Source organism: Zingiber officinale, chromosome 3A, assembly GCF_018446385.1.
Source record: "Zingiber officinale cultivar Zhangliang chromosome 3A, Zo_v1.1, whole genome shotgun sequence".
Lineage (NCBI taxonomy): Eukaryota > Viridiplantae > Streptophyta > Magnoliopsida > Zingiberales > Zingiberaceae > Zingiber > Zingiber officinale.
Window position 1 is genome coordinate 118,880,272 of NC_055990.1, and position 18,610 is coordinate 118,898,881.

At 35.9% G+C, this 18,610-nt stretch overlaps 1 protein-coding gene across 1 annotated transcript; it reads right to left on the reverse strand.

Annotated features, from left to right (window-relative positions):
- Window positions 1-2,954: 2,954 nt before the first annotated feature.
- On the reverse strand, window positions 2,955-18,150 carry LOC122052357 (protein phosphatase methylesterase 1-like). Its single transcript, XM_042613838.1, has 13 exons — window positions 17,900-18,150; window positions 17,069-17,153; window positions 16,916-16,986; window positions 15,938-16,052; window positions 15,667-15,746; window positions 9,131-9,215; window positions 8,944-9,024; window positions 6,207-6,301; window positions 5,773-5,823; window positions 5,469-5,549; window positions 4,726-4,798; window positions 4,466-4,543; window positions 2,955-3,166 (listed from the first exon to the last, which is right to left on the reverse strand). Exons 1-13 carry the CDS (start codon window positions 18,037-18,039, stop codon window positions 3,137-3,139), a joined length of 1,065 nt encoding a protein of 354 aa, XP_042469772.1. The 5' UTR covers window positions 18,040-18,150; the 3' UTR covers window positions 2,955-3,136.
- Window positions 18,151-18,610: the final 460 nt, after the last annotated feature.

The following is an 18,610-nucleotide window of genomic DNA, read 5'->3' on the forward strand; positions in this document are numbered from 1 at the left end:
GCACATTGGTAGCTGCCCCGTGGTGTCCAGTTTGTCCCTTGCTTCTCCACTATTGTTTCCCAACTGTAGTAGCCTCTAGCCTCGTCGGGCGGCCATCGTCCGGCAACGCATAACAATCTAGCAGTAAGGATGCTTAGCGGGCGCATGATCCATTAACCCGATCCGTGTGTTTTAAATTCAAGTTACAACAATTCAAATACCATTTTTTGGAGTGTGTGCAGTCAGGCTTGCGATGAATTTAGATGCTACCCAAGGTCCACGTCACACCCTAATGCATCGCCACCCAGTTGTCTAGCTCAGTCAACCATTGTGCAAGCCTGAGACCTTCTGCTTGTTCCTCTTCTTCTTCCTCGTCTGCCTCTAGTAGTGCCGCCGTCGACCTGAAACGTCAATACAAGTGGGTGTAGGCCATTTGTTACCCTCTAACATTTATCTGGTCACTTGAGCATCAGTCAAAGATGTTCCGTTTAACCCGTTTACCCTTTCTTAAAAACCTCTGTTTGAATACTAAAAATGGAGCCAAAATAGGGGAATTGGGAACTTGGAAATCAGTATATTTTTTACCACCTCCGACTGCTTGCAATTGTCGAGGAGTTAGCTCTGGGGGAGGGCTTTCTAAGTGTTAGGTTGAGAGGAATGGATTTCTCCTTGTTTATTGCTATTTTGGACTTCAGAGACAGATTATCAACTGTCGCCACAGTCAGTAAGACCATCGCCGGTGCCGGTGAGTGGGAGGGTGTTCTCCCATAACAATGGGTGAACAAGGAGGCCGTCATGGATCAATTCATTGTTGGTTCAGTTCTTTCCAGTGGATCAGTGATTGTCGCCTTCTCTAGAGAGAAAGGAGAGTGTCTCTCTCTCAACAGAACCCGTCGGAGATTTACATTTGATCAGATCTTACCCATGGTATATAAAGACCAATTTAGTAAAAATTGAAGGGGGAAGCAAATTCAAGGAACATTGCCAATGTTTAAACAATTGGTATCAATTCTAAACTGATATCCTTATTTACAAGCTAACCAAATATTTCTATATGGAATGGGATTGATTAGGCGATCTATCTTGGCAAAATTAATTAACTAAGTAGCTGACTAGTTATTGATTGACTACCTAGTTATTGATAGAGCAAGACTACAGTCATGAGATGGCTAGCGTGATACAATTTGGTCAACCAACTATTAGTAGATTCAGTTAATTAATGTGTTTGTTATTTTTTAGTTAGTATTATCTATTCAATTTACACCAATTAATTATAGAATAATCGATTCGGTCCTATATAAATTTTTCATCGATCACCAAGATAAATCGAAAAGTTGTCACAGAATATGATTCATCAGTTCAATATTCTTAGATTAATTATGATTCATCAGTTCAATATTCTTGATCAATCGTCTATTAAATAAAATTTATTGATTAATTCATCAAAATTGAAATCTAATCCTTAAATGCTTAATAAATTAAGAAGGCGCTCTGTCGTTGCTTCATTACCTCGGAGGTGACTAATGTATTTGTTATTGTGCAGATGGTTGATACGACATTGACTTCAATTGGCTAATTAAAGCAAGTCCATTGTTTTCATGCACAACAAATATTTTGAGACTAAAGTGAAAGTTACTTAGGGAGTATAAATATAAGATGAAGGAACTAATGAAATTACTCATTATCAACGTCTTAAGCCCTTGTCTTGTTTTGTATAATTATGTTTTTATCAAATGTAAGGTTACCTTCATGCTTTAGATCAAGTCTTTTCTTCTAGTACTCATTATCTTATAAGACTTGTAAAAGATAGTAAAGTAGAAAATATAGTGAGATCCAAAATTCCCAATCATATAAAATTGATGTAATGCCAATTGTTATTGCTTATTATTATTCTTTTTATATTTCCACTATGTTTATAATTATCCACCCCTTTGGCCACTAGATATTTGACCTTTAATTTCTAATCTCACAGAGGTAATATCCATAATTTTTTATTGAGGGAGTGATTGTTTGGCATTCAAAAGATTTGACAAATTGATCACTTTACTGTCGTCGGGCTTCAGCAGTGGACTTATGTTGGCTACTCCCTGGTGCATTTGACCCACAAAATAATTATTAAAATAAAAAAAAAAACTTATGTACAACATTAATACTAATGAAATTATTGTGCCCTCATCATTTTTTGCAATTATTTTTATATCACTCCTAAAAACACATACGCCAAGCCAACTATACTCTATTCTTATATCCTTGCAGTTAGAAACATCAAAGAGAAAGTAAGCAAGAGAGACAAAATGACGAGTTGACTGAATGCCTTGAATGGTAGAACCAAAGGTGCAAGCGGTCCGGATGGGTGGAAGAGCCCTCGGCCAAACAGATTTTCCAAGCTGAATAGACTAAACAGACGAGAACCTCAATAAGACGACAAGTTTGAGTATATCACCATGCAGATTGACGAACTGAATACAATGGCCAGATAAATTTAGGAAACTGGTGAATCAACTGAGCCAAACAAACTGGGTAAGTCAGGATAGTAAAAGTGATAAAGAAAATCGAAAAAAAAAAAAGTCAAGAGGACCATACTTGACAAGTGAACCAAGCGAATTGAGGTGAACCAAGCCCTGTGAGAGTCAAGTGAACTAAACTATTGGGTATGCCAGCACGGCAAAGCACTCATGCCAAGCAAACTAAGTAGATCAAGACAGCCAAACAGATTGGGTAAACTAAATGAAATATTACTTGTGAACTTATATAGTCAACACATTTATTTCGTGGAACATTATATGAATCGAATATAGGCATTAGAATAAATCACATATTCCGAACAAAGAAACACATTCACATATTCCTATTCTATTTCATAAAAATTACTATATTCAAATTCATTCCATGAACCACGAGAATTACTTCAGGCTAATTCTATTCGCAACAAACGTTGTGCGGAAAGCCTAATAAAACAAGTGTACAAGAAAGGATGATCGAAGCCCAGAGATTCACATATTTGATTTATTATGTAACTCACGCACTAGAGTTTTAATATAAATAAATAAAGTAGAAAAAACAACAAACTGCAGCATATATAAAACAAGCTTGCATTGTTTTCCATTAGTCGAGAATCCTTAGTTTTGCGTTCCAACATCTTTTCAACAGTTAGTTTCTACTGTGTTCGTTTGAATAGTCCTGGAATCTGCGTAATAGCAAACTCAACAAATTCTGAAACATCAAAAAATAAGACAGAAAAGACTAGATGACAGATATTAGTTGCATAAAATTGATATTAAAGTTGCAACAATAACTCCAATTATCAAACGTACCAGAGTGCACTGAGAGCATTATATAACTTTCTACCTTATAGGCACATTGAAGAAACAGAAATGCTTTTTGACTCTAGGGCTGCGTTTACTTAAGAATATATGCAGAGGAAAGGAGGTGGGGGAAGAGAACAGGAGAATGAGGAGGAAGAATTTACAGTGCTACTTGGCATACGATGAATGCATGGACAGGAAGAAGGCAACCATTTCATGGAAAAGAAGTGGGCCAAATCATTTTTTTTTTCACAATCTCTCTTCTTGTCCACCCAATTTTGGGAAGAATGATTCACGAGAAAGGTACAAGTCAGATTTTTATACAGTTTTCATCCTTCCCTTAATCAATCAAGTAAAATATTGACGCCGCTTAAATAAAAAAAATCCCAAGACAAAGCTTCCAATTTATAAAAGAAATGTTGGAGTCAAGTTTAGAAATCCTTTGACTGAAATGGTACTATTTTGGTATCATGTCGCCATTTTGATACATGATGATAGTGATGGATTGGAGGTTGGAGGAAGAACATAAAGAAGAGGAACGATTGGTATCAAGTTTCAGTAATTTACTATTGTTTGTGTCAAGTGGTATCAAATATTGGTAATTTACTATTGTCTATGTCGAGTGGTATCAAGTTTTGGTAATTTACTATGTTTCGGTAATTTACTATTGTCTGTGCCGAGTGGTATCAAGTTTCAGTAATAATACATTTTAACCATTTCGCTCAACATGGTATGAGATTTCAAAGCACGGTTGAAGTACAAAATAACTCAATTCAAGAAACAACCATATTCGAAAAAACAAATCATGAACACATAACAAAAGCAATTGTTAAAACACAAAAACAAAAACAAAAACAAAGCACAAACCAAGGTCTCTTATTTCTCATCAGCCTCACATATTTGAACCTTCATTTCATTTCTTATTGCCCTAATACTGGAGTAGGTATTGCATTGTATCAACTCATACAACTTTGGAAATTGGAGTGGCAACTAATGATAAAATAACCAATTTTTATGCATAGTTCAGATGTGAAAACTATTGTGTTAGTTCAATGTCTTTTTACTGTCTTTACCTTTATGCTGTGACAGATATAACCTAAATTTCACTCAATGTTAAACAAAGCAATTACCAAGGTCCTTACAAAACATATTTAATTTGATGTGATGTCATGACTACTAACCTCAACACCATTTGGCCCAATTCGGTTACGAGATATAAAATTAATTATAAGTGATGCAAATTCATCTGGTACATCTTCCTGCAATTATATACCAATATTGTAAGACAAATTTAATGAAATTAATTATTAAAAAATGGCCAAAAGATGTATATAACCAATGAGAAGCCTCCAAACATGTCAAAGCAGTAGCAGATAAAAATAAATTCCACATATGTGCAATTCATGCATATATTGAGAGATTGAGTTGGAGATCTCATAACCTGTATTGCATGTCCAGTGTGTCGCACGACAACCATTTGAAACTTGCCTTGCATTTGCCCAATAGTAAGAGATCTGTTGCATTAAAGATAATTCTCAAAGTCATAATTGTGTCTCAAATTCATAAGTGTGCCAATCTTCAAAAATTCTACAAAGGCAGAACACATCAAATTTAGGAGGATAACTTCCAAACAAGTATATAAGCAACAGGACAGAATAATAGAAATGTTAATTCTTCATGCTTGAGAAATAATATTGACATTTTGAGTCCTAAAAGTTAGCAAGAATATCAGTTCATTGGAATAATTGATGAAATAATATGTCACAGTTGCATAAAACATATACACCATGACGACCAACAAAGATACCGCAAAACGAAAAGGTTTACCACAGTCCATTAAAAGATTAAAGATGGACTAACATAAATAAACTTTGGACAAATTTGATTTCAACTTAGTGTCCTCTGTTAAATTGATCAAATCAATACTAGTTATGTAAAATTAACTAGTAAAATGTTAAGTGTTTGTTGCAGTGGACTTCAATGTCTTCAAACAGTATTCCAGTATATTCTGAAAAGGTTGAATCCATAGAAGAAACTAGCCATGGAAGAAACTGGCAACAATTTAGAAAATATATCACTTTAATAAGGAACAAATATGTAGATTCTGCTCAATATAGCTGACGAAATCTGTATTTACAACAGTTGCACTACATTTTTAGCAAAAGAATATATGCTTGAGGAGACCTGTCTAATCTGTCTGTTCCAGCTAACAGCAACAACTTTGGTACTGGACATGATAAGAACATTTCTGAGAGGCCCTCATACCTGGAATAGATCTAATGTAAAATGAATCATTGTGACAGACCAAATTAACACCAGAACTATTCAAGATATAAATTGTAGAATATTTGAACTTATCTACCATATGTAAGGTTTTCCAATAATTTCTTAAAAGATGTACCAAAATTTGCATAAATGTTCAGAAAATTCTAATGACAGTTGGAAACCAAGAATATAATATGGAAAAAGAAAAACTTCATGCACTTACCAGCCTTTCCAATATTTCTCTGTTTTCTCAAGCGGAGTTCGATATGCATAACTGCAAAGCATCTTTAGATTACAGGACTAGAAATATGTCATTCAAAAAACATGAATTGAGAAAATTGCTAACGGCAATTGACTTATAATACAGTTAGTATTGTGTGGATGGAATAGAAAAAAAAAAGGACAGCCCGGTGCACGAAGCTCCCGCCATGTGAGATCCCAGGGAAGGATCTATTGTACACAGCCTTACCCTGCTTTTTGCAAGAGGTTGTTTCCAGGATTCGAACCCGTGACCTTTTGGTTACATGGCAACAACTTTACCATTACGCCAAGGCTCCCCTTCATTTTGTGGATGGAATAGATATCCAAAAAATTATATTTGAGAAATTGATAAATACAATGGATCTGCAATATAATTATAGCGTTATCTATATTCACCATTTCTTTGAATTGTCATATTCAAGTGTTGATGGAATAGATACGCGAGCAGATTCAACATTTCTCAAGGGCCCTCCTTTAACACTCCATTCAATCTACAAAATTTTGATACAGTAAACCAAAGACAAGTCAAGTATAAATAGGATATGATGCAGATAATCAAATATGAAACTACATTTAATTTCATTGATCTCAAAAACAATTTCATTTGTCAAGTAAGAAAAAGTAAACCTTTAAATTATGTCAGTTATGGGCCTTTCCAACAGAAAAAAATAAAACGTATTCCTGCTGTAATGGAGATGCAATAGCTTGTCCGCAAAAAGAATTTCGAATGAAGATGAATTTGGTCTACAAGAGCAAAAACTAAGTCAATTCTGCATAAGTTAATAATTTCATTCTTACTATTGTTGCTTCTTCAAATCTATATCTTTCATTACTTGACAATGTATTTTCAGATAGTTGAATATACAGTCTAAAATACTGTGCTGCATGATGGCTATCATTTGCTGTCCAAACGGCATGTGAAACAAGATAGCCTTCTTTCTAGGTTCTTCTATGATCCATGAGCTATAAGCAGCAAGCTTCTTCACATAAGGAAGATGCTTCCTCTTTTTTCCCAGACATGAACAATGCTTCAAACCTTGGTTTAATCCATCTCACATGCTTGAATACCATAAATTGGTGATCTAGTGGAGGGTTGGAATTTTGATATGTTGCAAATTCAGTTTCATATCATTATTTTAAGATCTAGGCAAATGTTAACCAAGGTCTAAATCTCCTTCCACGGCGGATTTCAATCTTGGCAGAAACAAGATAGTTTATGTGTTGTTTCAGCCATGCCAGCAGTAGTGTTGGTCGCTTCAATGAGGACAAGCAAAAAGAACGTACAAAAAAGATGAGGAGGACCTTACATAAAGGTTTTTGTCAGAACGTGAGATCATGGTGCAAGCTGCCTGAGACAGGGGCAAGCCATGGTGAGTGGTGATCTGGCATTTGTGCAATGAGGTGATAGAGCTATGTGCTAGTTCTAGCTATTGAACCAAAGAGGGATCCTCAGTCATTGCCTAAGGTGAGACAATGGGGGATGCTCAATCACAGCATGAGGTGAAGAGATGAGGGACCTTCAACCACCACATGAGGTGAGATGGCAAATGAAGAAAGTAGTTATCATGTGTACCATAATTAGGATTGAGGAATGAAGGACATTAAAGCAACTTGCATAAAATCACAAGAAGATTGTAATGTCGACAGTGATTTAGGATAGCAATTCTCCTAGTGAGGGGAATCATGGTCCAAAATCGTGAAGAGATCTCACTAACATGAGGATGGATCGCGAGTTGGTGCCAACAGTGTTCCACATCTCAGTGTAGGAGAGGAATAGAAAATTTTGATCGTGCAACCTGGTGTGGCTCCAGATTCTATTCCATGATTAACCAATGATCAAACTCATATGGGTCACAAGGAGGAAAATCTATTTGAAACAAAGTAGCATGTGAGAATGTGAACTCCATGTAGCTATTTGGCATGTGGCAACACCATATGTTTTGTATTGGTATATTAGAGAACAAGTATAAAGCATGTGACTCAAGTAGCATCACAACATTGCAACCTTAAGGGCAAGTCTCCTATGAGGGAAAGAACACTAGAAGGAAATAAGATGATAGAAAATTTTCACAACAATACTTATCCTCCATTTACAAACACGCATATTAAACGAGGAAGAGGAAAATAAAAAAAAACTTGGTTAACAACAATAAAACAAGATTAAATTTATTCAAGTATAGATGATGATATAGTAAGAGATAGAGTTCAATGGCGTAAAAAGATCCATATAGCTGACCCCACCTAGTGGGATAAGACTTGGTGGTTGTTGTTGCGTAATACTTATCCTCCATTTACTTTGGTAGAAGAAAAGGGAAAAAAACAAAAAAAAAAAGAGAAGACCATTCCCCCATTTTTCCTCTATAATATTTTATTAAATTTGAGTGTAAAACTCAATTTTGCATGCAATATAATGGAAACAAATCTAACCTTAAAAAGTTTTTAATTATTTTTTCTTTTCAAATGTATTTTATTAATGTTTTTGTATTTTTTTTTTAACAAATAAAGTTTCAGAACATCTTCCCTTCCCTCAAGATAAACAGTGAGTTTTTCTGCCTATTCTCCTTTTTTCCTTAGCTATTTATTTCCTTTGTAGGAGACAAGGCTAATATTTTTACCACATGGATCATGTAGTTTTCCAAGTGATTTCATAATTCATGTCCAAAAATCTAGCATGAGAAGTCCAGTATGATTGTTTTTCCAGAAATAAGGGAAGTGTTCAAGTTTGCTGGCTATTAAATAAGATAACAACTGATGCAATTTCTACAAATATACCAAATTTGAAGGAAAAAAAACACAAATGGAAAAATAAAAAATAGATGCAACTAGACTCAACAAAACTTTGATTAAAATGTGAGGTTTCAAAAATCAACAAAAAGATAATATAAGACAAGAACCAACACAAGACAGGCTTTTCAATCAATTAAAACTTAAGAATCAAACCTGACAGGGTTAGGTCATCTTCACCAAGTCAAATCAAATCTTGGGTTTCAGTCAAAAACATTGGCTCGAAAAAAGATTCAGTTAGATTTGAAAAGGACTGACAAACCCAAACTTGTTCTGCTCTTAATAATAATAGTTTCTAAAATCAAGAGAAAAACAACCGAGGTAAAGAGCTCAATTTGATACTACATACTGCTTTTTCTACTGATGGGAAGTATTGCATTCTGCTCGAAAGGATTTTTTGCATATGGACCAAAGATGCCATGGCTGTTCCCTATTTGAAGATGAAAATGATAGAAATTAAAATACAGAAACATACAACTCTTGTGGAGAAGATTATATGAAAACGCAGATCATATAGATGAAATTCTGAAGCACACCTCAACAACATCGATGACAACAAGACCACATAGATTAGGCAGAACTTTCTTTGCAGCTACATGCACAGCCACTGAACCTCCCATGCTATAGAAGTGCACATAGAAGAGATATTACTTATAGGATCTCTAGTGAACTATAAGCCAAATTAGATGTGAAAAATGATTGCAAGGATGTTGCATTTGTTTATATTAAGCATACCAATTATGGATTCACTGGGTAATGCAGGTACATAACAAAAGCAATCAGTAGTGATTTTCAGAATGCTCAAGTATTTCACATTGGTTTCTGTTTACTTTGGTAGCGTTCATTAGGTCAGCTGATTTAATCTTATAGTAAGAAAGCCAGCATAAGATGATGCTGCAATAATGCTTCATTTGGTTTTGAAACAGTATATAAGTGTGTATGGATAGAGATGCTTAGCTCAAAGATGATGCCATTAAGTATATATCAAAGCTACTTTTGGTCTTAGGAAGCCCTAACCAGCTCTGGGAGAATATCTTGATGGAAAAAGATCCCAGTATCTTGTTTCCTTTTGCCATTCCCGGAATGACTTATTATTTCTAGATTAAAGAAATAGGATCAGAATTATTTGCAAATAAAATAAATATAAAACAATTGATGCAGCCATGTCTAGGGTAACATAGACTTGGTGCCTATGAAAGGAGACCTTGTCTTTCCATGTTAAAGCTTTAAAGTTGCATTGAATGTCAGCAGAGCAATACAATGCTGTTATGGTTTGAACCTTATAACATAATTATCAAATCCATTAAATAACTAAGTATACATTTGTAGTTAGGTTATTCCAATCAGAAGATAAAATAAATGATCACAAATTAATTTCACATAAATAAAAAATATTAGAGAGAAAGAACCCTGAGGCAGACCATTGCTCACAGCCCTAAGGTAAAGATCCATCACTTTAATACGGGTTTAATTCTAATCTTCTACCCCAAGGATACAATCAGTGTAACCACTAGTGCTATTGGCATGTTGGTGTGGAGGAATGTCGTAGATGTTAGGACTCTTGGCGGCCGGCTAGAGGAGGATGAATAGCTCATAAAAATAAAACAAAAGGACCTTTCTCGGATATATAGCTTTATAAATCTAACACTTGCATAAGAATAATAAAGAAACTAAAAAACAGAGATACCGAGAATTTACTTGGTTACAACCGGGGAGGTTGTTAATCTAAGGAAGTAAAGCGCACTAATATCTCCTTCAGGCGAAGAAGCCTCTTTACAGCAATGACAGCATAGAATCAAAGAGCTAAACAGAAAACTAAAAGCGTACAAGTGTTGTTTCACAGTTTCTTGTTCTTTTAGCTTCTGGGTGCAGGGCTGTTTATATAGCCCTGCTCGGGTTGCTGACTTTTTGGTCCGAGCCTCCTTCGGTTCTGCTCGCCTCGGTCCGGGTCTTCCACTCGCTTGGGTAATTTTGGCCATCCGGAATAGGGCTCACCCGAACCCAACTTCTCGAGCAAACTTTCGCTCCGGCTTCTCGTCCCTTGGAATCGCTGCTTACTTCCTTCTCGTCTACCAGCGTACTCTTCCATAGCTTTTCATCCCTTGGATAACTGCGTCTTTTGCTCGAGCAATCTTCCGCTCTGGCTTCTCGTCCCTCGGAAACACCGCACATTCCCTTCTCGTCCGCCGGTGTACTCTTCCGTAGCATCTCGTCCCTCAGACGCACCGAGCCCATCAGCTCTCTCCCGTACCGTCCTTCTCGCTAGCTGCTTCTTTCGCTCAACTTCCTGTGCTCCTAAATTCCTACACACTTAGACACAGGTTAAACACAACAGGGTCTAACTTAACTTGCTTAATCACATCAAAACTACTTTGGGGTACCAACAATCTCCCCCTTTTTGATATGAGCAACCCAAGTTAAGTTAGGGTAAACCAACATAAAGTAAAAGAAGTAAATTTTGCAATAAAGTGCAAAAGTTGAAAAAAAAAAAGTTAAGTTACCTCCCTTACAGTTAATCTTCTCTTCTCCCCCATTGATCACATAAAAAAGTAGGGTACTTCAAAAGTCTAAGGGCAACTTGTCAAGAATTTTAAATCGTTTAACAAACAAAATTTTGAATTTATAAGGTTAAAATAACTTAAAAAATTTAGTGAATCTTAAACACAAGTCTAAGAGAAAAAAAAAAAATCGAAATTGAAAGCCTTAAAACAATTTTGGAAATCTTGAAATATTTTCTTAAAAATGGATAGAACGTGCATTTCGACAAAAGAAAATCCATTTTCAAGATTTATAATTTAAAAATTCTTTAAAAAAAATTGTTATTTAAATAAATAACTCAAAAACTTTTCAGAAAAGTTTTCTTAGTTAGCAGGGATAACTCTTGAAAATTTTGAATAACAAAATTCAAATATTGAGATTTTTCTATAGATGAATATTGAATTCTTCTTTCTCAAAAAAAAATTAGGATCAAATTAATTTCGAATAATAATTAAACTCAAAAGGAATTTTGTAGTTTAAAAAAAAAATCAATTGCAAAAAATACACGCATAATCTTAGAATACAAAATAGATTCCTTTCTACCGGATTAACAAGAAAATTTTTAGGTTTTTGACAATTTTCTAATTTGCCATTTAAATTTCCATTTTTGTCTATAATAATTTCTAAAATTCGAAGCAGCGAATTTTGAACATGCAGAAATTTTTAAAGTTTGTGTATGTTCCTTTAACATTTCATTTTCTGTTTTAGTTTGTCGAAATCTTCTAATCGACAAGCTGTTGCTAGAGTTCCTTTTAACTCATTATTCTCTGTTAATAATTTTTTATTTTCTATTACTGATTAAATTAAATAATTGGTCAGGAGGTAGAGACCCTACCTGACTTACCTTGTCGACTTCTGATGCTCCCCCTGTAGGACTGCTTTCCTCCGACGTTGCTCCAATTTCCTCGTTTTCTGCTTCTAATAACGACTCGGAGTTCATCGAGGAGTTGGATTCGGCTATTTTTGGTTCTTCGTAGAGCTTTAAGAACTTTTCCCAAAGTTCTTTTGCATTCTCGTAATTGCCGATTCTGTCGACATCCTGGGCAGGCAGAACGCTTAGAAGGTGGAACTCAGCCTTACCGTTAGCCATGAAGTCGTTGCGTTGCTTTTCAATCCATCGATGCTTCTCAATTTCTTTTTCTTCTTTGCTTTTGGGCATATTAAAACCATACTTGATTATTAGTAAAATATCAAAATTAGTTTTAAAATATACCTCCATCCGACGTTTCCAAAAAGTAAACTCCCCCTCAAATACTGGTGGGTAGATGTTCGATCCGGCCATCTCGTGTGCTTCGTTCAGCGGTTAATCCTCATGAAGCGAACCCGCTCTAATACCACTTGTTAGGACCCTTGGCGGCCAGTTAGAGGGGGTGAATAGTCCCTGCACAAAAACAAAACAAAACAAAAGGACCTTTCTCGGATAGGGATGTAAACGAGCCGAACCGAGCCGAACAGTATTAGGCTCGAGCTCAGCTCGTTTAAGTTATATTCGGGCTCGAGCTCGAATCGAGCTTTTATCACAAGGCTCGAGTTCGGCTCGTTTTAGAATTATCAAGCTCGCGAACAGTTCGAGCTCGGCTCGTTATTAGCTCGATTATCAAAGTTAACGAGCCTAACTCGTTAAGCGAGCTCGGGCTCGTTTTCGGGCTCGTTTTCGGGCTCGTTTTTGGCTCGTTTTAGAGCTCGTTTTTTTTGCTCATTTTAAAGCTCATTTTAAGGCTCGTTTTTTTGGCTCGTTTTAGAGCTCGTTTTTTGGCTCGGTTTAAGGCTCGTTTTTTTGGCTCGCAAGCCTATAAACGATCATGTTCGCGAGCTCACGAGTCGAATATCCTTAAGCTCAAGCTCGAGCTCGGCTCGATAAGATAAACGAACGAACTCAAATAAACTTTTTACCGAATCGAACTCCGAATAGCTCACGAACCGTTTGGTTCATTTACATCCCTACTCGGATTTACAGCTTTATAAATCTAACACTTGAATAAGTATAATAAAAAAACTAAAAGACAAAGGCACCGAGAATTTATTTGGATACAACCGGGGAGGTTGTTAATCCAAGGAAGTAAAGCGCACTAATTTCTCCTTCGGGCAGAGAAGCCTCTTTACAGCAATGACAACACATAATCAGAGAGCTAAACAGAAAACTAAAAGCGTACCAGTGTTGTTTCACAGTTTTTTGTTCTTTTAGCTTCTGGGAGCAAGGTTGTTTATATAGCCTTGCTCGGGGCGCCTGGAACCGTTCTAGGTGCCTGGAATGGGATAGGAATATATCCCCGACGCAATGGTCAAAAGTCACGTCAATCTGGATAAAAGTCGGGTTCCGGGCGCCCTGGGCATCAGAAGTCAGCCCTTTTGTTGACTTTTTGGTCTGAGCCTCATTCAGTTCCACTTGCCTCAGTCCGGGTCTTCCGCTCGCTTGGGTGATTTCGGCCATCCGGAATAGGGCTCACCCGAACCCAACTTCCAGCCTGCTCGAGCAAACTTCTGCTCTGGCTTCTCGTCCCTCGGAATCGCTGCTTGCTTCCTTCTCGTCCACCAGCATACTCTTCCACAGCTTTTCGTCCCTTGGATAGCTGCATCTTTTGCTCCTCGAGCAATCTTCCGCTCCGGCTTCTTGTCCCTCGGAAACACTGCACACTCCTTTCTCATCCGCCGGTGTACTCTTTCACAACACCTCATCCCTCAGATGCACCGAGCCGACGACTCTCTCCCGTGCCGTCCTTCTCGCTAGCTGCATCTTTCGCTCGACTTCCTGTACTCCTAAGTTCCTGCACACTTAGACATAAGTTAAACATAACATGACATAACTTAATTTATTTGATCATATCAAAACTACGGGTACCAACAGTAGATACTCTCAATGTTGATTAGCATGATAAACTTTAAAAAATTGAAGAATAGTCAAAAACTAGAGAGGTCTATGTTCTTGATTAGGACTCTCCCATGATGCATCATGGCAATGGATTTTCCCTTCTTTCATAGAGAGCAAATGCCTCTTCATATCAAGAGTTGTCTTTATTAAAAAAAATGAATTTATGATTATATAAAAAATAAATGCTAATTATATTTTGAATTTTCCAGAACAAAACACAGCATAGATGTTTTTGTCATCAAATAAAAGTATCAACTGTGAGTGTGAGAAGTTATTATTTGAACTGTGAAGAAATGTCAAAATGACTGAATTTAAACAATACTAGAAAGATGGCTTTTTCTATTGTGTATTAGTTTAACCTTGCTTGATTCTGAGATGAAGTTTATCTTGGTCAAGGTTCTAAACTTCGCTAGGTACTAGTCGGGCTCTAGACCAGTGCCTAGCACCTAGACCACCTAGGCGGGGACTAGGCGCCGCTAGGAAAATTCCACAGTATCAACATGAATTACATAATAATTAAAACAAATTATCTTTCAATTTGCAAGTATCAAAAATAAAACAAATTACCTTTCAACTTTAATGAATATTGCAAGTGTCTGATGAAATGGCATTTTCAAAAGATGAGACTTTAGCCAGCCTTCAATTCAATCCCTTTCAAATCACTCAGTTGAGGAAAAAGTAGACAACAAATTTTTCTTCAAATTGATTTCTCCCGCCTTTTAACTCTATGATTTCTCCAAAATATAGGCTTCTTCATTCACTCTGAAGATGAAGTTTGGTGCTAGCTGCTAGGGCAAGCCAATCGATTTTCTTGTTGGACCAAAGTTTAGAGCTTATAAAACTTAAGCCCAACACAAAAAAAATAGGTTACATTTCAATTTTTTTTTTTAATTGGGCTTTAAATTTAAAATCTCAAAGTAAAAAAATCATGAAAACCTTGCACTATTTCCGCGGAGCCTAGATGATTCAACCGATTAGTCGGTGCCTAGGGCCGCCTAATCTCGCCTAGCTGCCAAGTGTAGGATCAAAAAGAATTTAGAACACCAAGGTCCAAGGACGCATAGGCTGACTGACTAGCATGTTTTTGGTGTGGCTGGCTGGTGCCTACCGCCTAGGTGGCCACATAGGCCTATTTTTAGAACACTGATCTTGGTGGATAAATTCATGCAAAACTAAATAGATAATGCAAGAGCAATGAAAGAGAAGGACTAAGAATTATATGATAAATTGTATGGAAAGAAAATAATTCTAGAGTGGAGCCCGGCAAGTAAATGCTCATATGAAACTGTTACCAATATTATGTAACAAACTTTTACGTTCCGCTAACTTAAATGGGAGCACATGATCAAAACCTGCTAGTCACATGGGAAACACTGTATAAGTTGTTGTAATTTATATTGTATGTATGTCCTCATAAAATTATGCAGGACAAATGGCAATAGCTCTTCTTGCCAAAAGGCAACTTGATCATCACTGACTGATTAATTTTATATACCAAAGACAGGAAATTGAACTAGAGAACTAATTGAGAAGTGACTACATGAGATGGTTGATTTGAATGCAGATGGAATTTGATTAAATAATGCTGGAGGTACAAAAAAGCAACTGCAATTAATGATATGGCCATAAAGATCTCAGTATTTTGATATGCTCTAATGAGAGAACCTGTGACCAACAAGTATAACTGCTGGGGGAGAGTCTCCATACAATGTCTTCAAAACAGCCAATACATCATCGCATAAAGTCTGCAAGTGTGAATTTGTCACTTTCTATTTAAAAAATAAATAAATTATTGGTACAAGCGAACTGACAACTGGTCAAAAATAGAATCCTAGAAAGACAATATCAGAGTTGTTAAGATATGTATAACTAACTCAAACAAAAATGTTGTGAGCTGTGCTAATAAAAAAGAAGTGCCAAATTGTAAAGTGCATACTTCAATAGATAAGTCTAGATCATCATCAGTAACTGATTTTCCATGTCCTCGAAAGTCCATAGCTAGCACCCTTGATTTGTCCTTTATCTTTCCCGCTGACAAGGCAAAAGAAAGCCTAACCACAAGTGATGATCATATATTATTAGGCTAATGTATAAACGACAACACAGTCTCATGATCAAATCAAAGGCAATTTGATGCATGAAAATGAAAAGTTGATTTTAATAAAAAAGGAAGACAATCAATAAAATCAGAGGAAAGCATTATTTGCATACTTTTTAAACAGGTTCATCAAAATCATGAGCAGGCCATAGGATCATCCAATCAATCAAAATATACAGATAGAACTTGGCCAATATCAAGAGCTTCAGATTGAAATCGAGTACACAGGCAACAAACAATTGTTGCAGAATCTCGACAAGATACATTTGTGATTTCCTCTATAGTTTGTCAATTGGTATCTGAAACAGCAATAAAATCAGCGAGAAAATTTCTTTGCATGTTTTTAACAGGTTTATCAAAATTATGAGTGGCCATAGAATCATTTGATCAGCCAAATATAAGGATAGAACTTGGCTAAAGTCAAGAACTTGAGAATGAGGTTGAGTATATAAATTGGTTGGCCAAAAATCATGTTGTGATTTTATTTTATATTGTTTTAAAAAAAAATAGAATAGTATATGTCAAAAAGTACATTAAATGGACATCTTTTTAGTTAGCAATTAGAATCTTGATAGTTTTATGTAATCATTTTCCTGAGTTGTTTATGAGATAACTACACAACCATTGACCAACAAATGGAACTACATTGGTCATCCTTTCAAATAGTCATATGAGAGTTTGACTTCTAGATGATTTAGTATGTAAAGCTTGAAATAAATTAACATGTACAAAGCATAGAAAAAATTGAGATTATTACATAGAACAAAGATGCATTATAGTAGCTTATATGTCAGGATTGAGGAAGTACAAACATACCCAGAATAGCCACCTCCATGTAGGCAAAACACAACTGGCCCACCAGACCCAGCCATATAGACATGAAATATCTGTCAATAAGCAAAATATGTAAGAGAAATGGAAAATTGACTATAATATTAACTGATACATAACATCACAAAGATGACTTACGTTGTCTGAACCAGGAACTCTCACATCATCTTCTTTATCAAAATAATCTGGCCATTGCAATGGTGCATACGTTTTCAGAAAACTCCTGTACGTAGATTCTAATATATGGTTATATGTTGTACGTGTATGCTTAACTTGAAGTACAATTAGTATAATCTCGACATGTTTGAGAAAATTCATCAAGAAATCGTATATATTGTCACTCTGAAAAGCATCTTAGAACAGCCTAGAAGAATTACTATCTCACCCCTAAAGAAAGAAATTGGTAGAAGGGTTATGAAAACAGAAATGGGGAACTTGTCCAAGCTACCTTTGCTGGGTGATGGTTAATGAAACTGTTTGTGATACAAGTTCAAGATCATGTTTTGTCAAAAACATGGACATAATATGCCAGCAAAACTACTACAAATCAATTATAAGGTAAGAGAGTAGTACAGTTTTTCTTCTCATCGTATTCATTCTTTTGTGATTCAAGGATAGATCTGCGCCAGGTATTTTGTCGAACAATAAAAGGTTAGATAGACGGCAACTGAATTATACCAATGAGAAAATGCAACCCTAGAAGGCATCTTAAAATCGTCTTTCAATGCGTTAACCACCATGGAAATACGTGTCCGACTATACCATTGATCTTGAGCCTTATGTGCCAAGAAATTTTATTCACCTAAACAAATGAAAACCTAGGAAACGAAGATCACGCGAGGATTTAAGCCTATAAAGAATTCGAAGAAATGACCGAGTCCGGAAGGTTCAAGATTGTCATTTGATCTACTGATGGCGCTACTGATAAAATAAAATAATGAATATGGTAAAATGGGTCAGTGATCTCACTGCGATGCAGGACGAGGGGGGATCGACGCGGGAGAAAAAACGGATTGGCCTCCGAGTTTGTCTTCTCCTTCTCTACCATCGTCGGTCTCCACTTCCTCTGTTTCTTCTTCCAGGGCGGAGAGGTTTGAAGGAGATTCCATGATTGTCCCAAGCTCGACGCCGGTGGCGACGATATACCGATACAGATACAGACCGTGTTTTGGAGGAAAAAGAAAAGGAAAACGTCGACAACGATGTCAAAGGTTTGGCGATGACATGGACCGTAACGTGTCTTGATTGAACCGAAAATATATATTAATTAATTAGTTTGGCCGATCGAATCATATAATAATAAAATAATAATATATATTTTATATTTGTAAAATAGTTTGTGTGCATTTAGTAAATAAATCAATTATATATTATATGATAAATAATCTGCACATTAATAATTGTAATATATAGGATAAACATAAATGGATGTCCTTATTTTAAAGGGCTATATTGAAAACATATTAAAAGAGCATTCTATCTTAAATTTTCTTTGCCACTATTATATTAGTTTCGGTCTCAAATGAAGAGTAGTTTTGATTAAAATTATTTAAGATAATTTTAATTAGTGTAATTTTAATTTATTAGTGAGGTTTGGTGGGGATTATTGAGGTGTCGTCATCATGAGGTTTGAGATTTGAATTTTAGTATAGTCGAGGTAAATACCTTCCTTATGCGTCA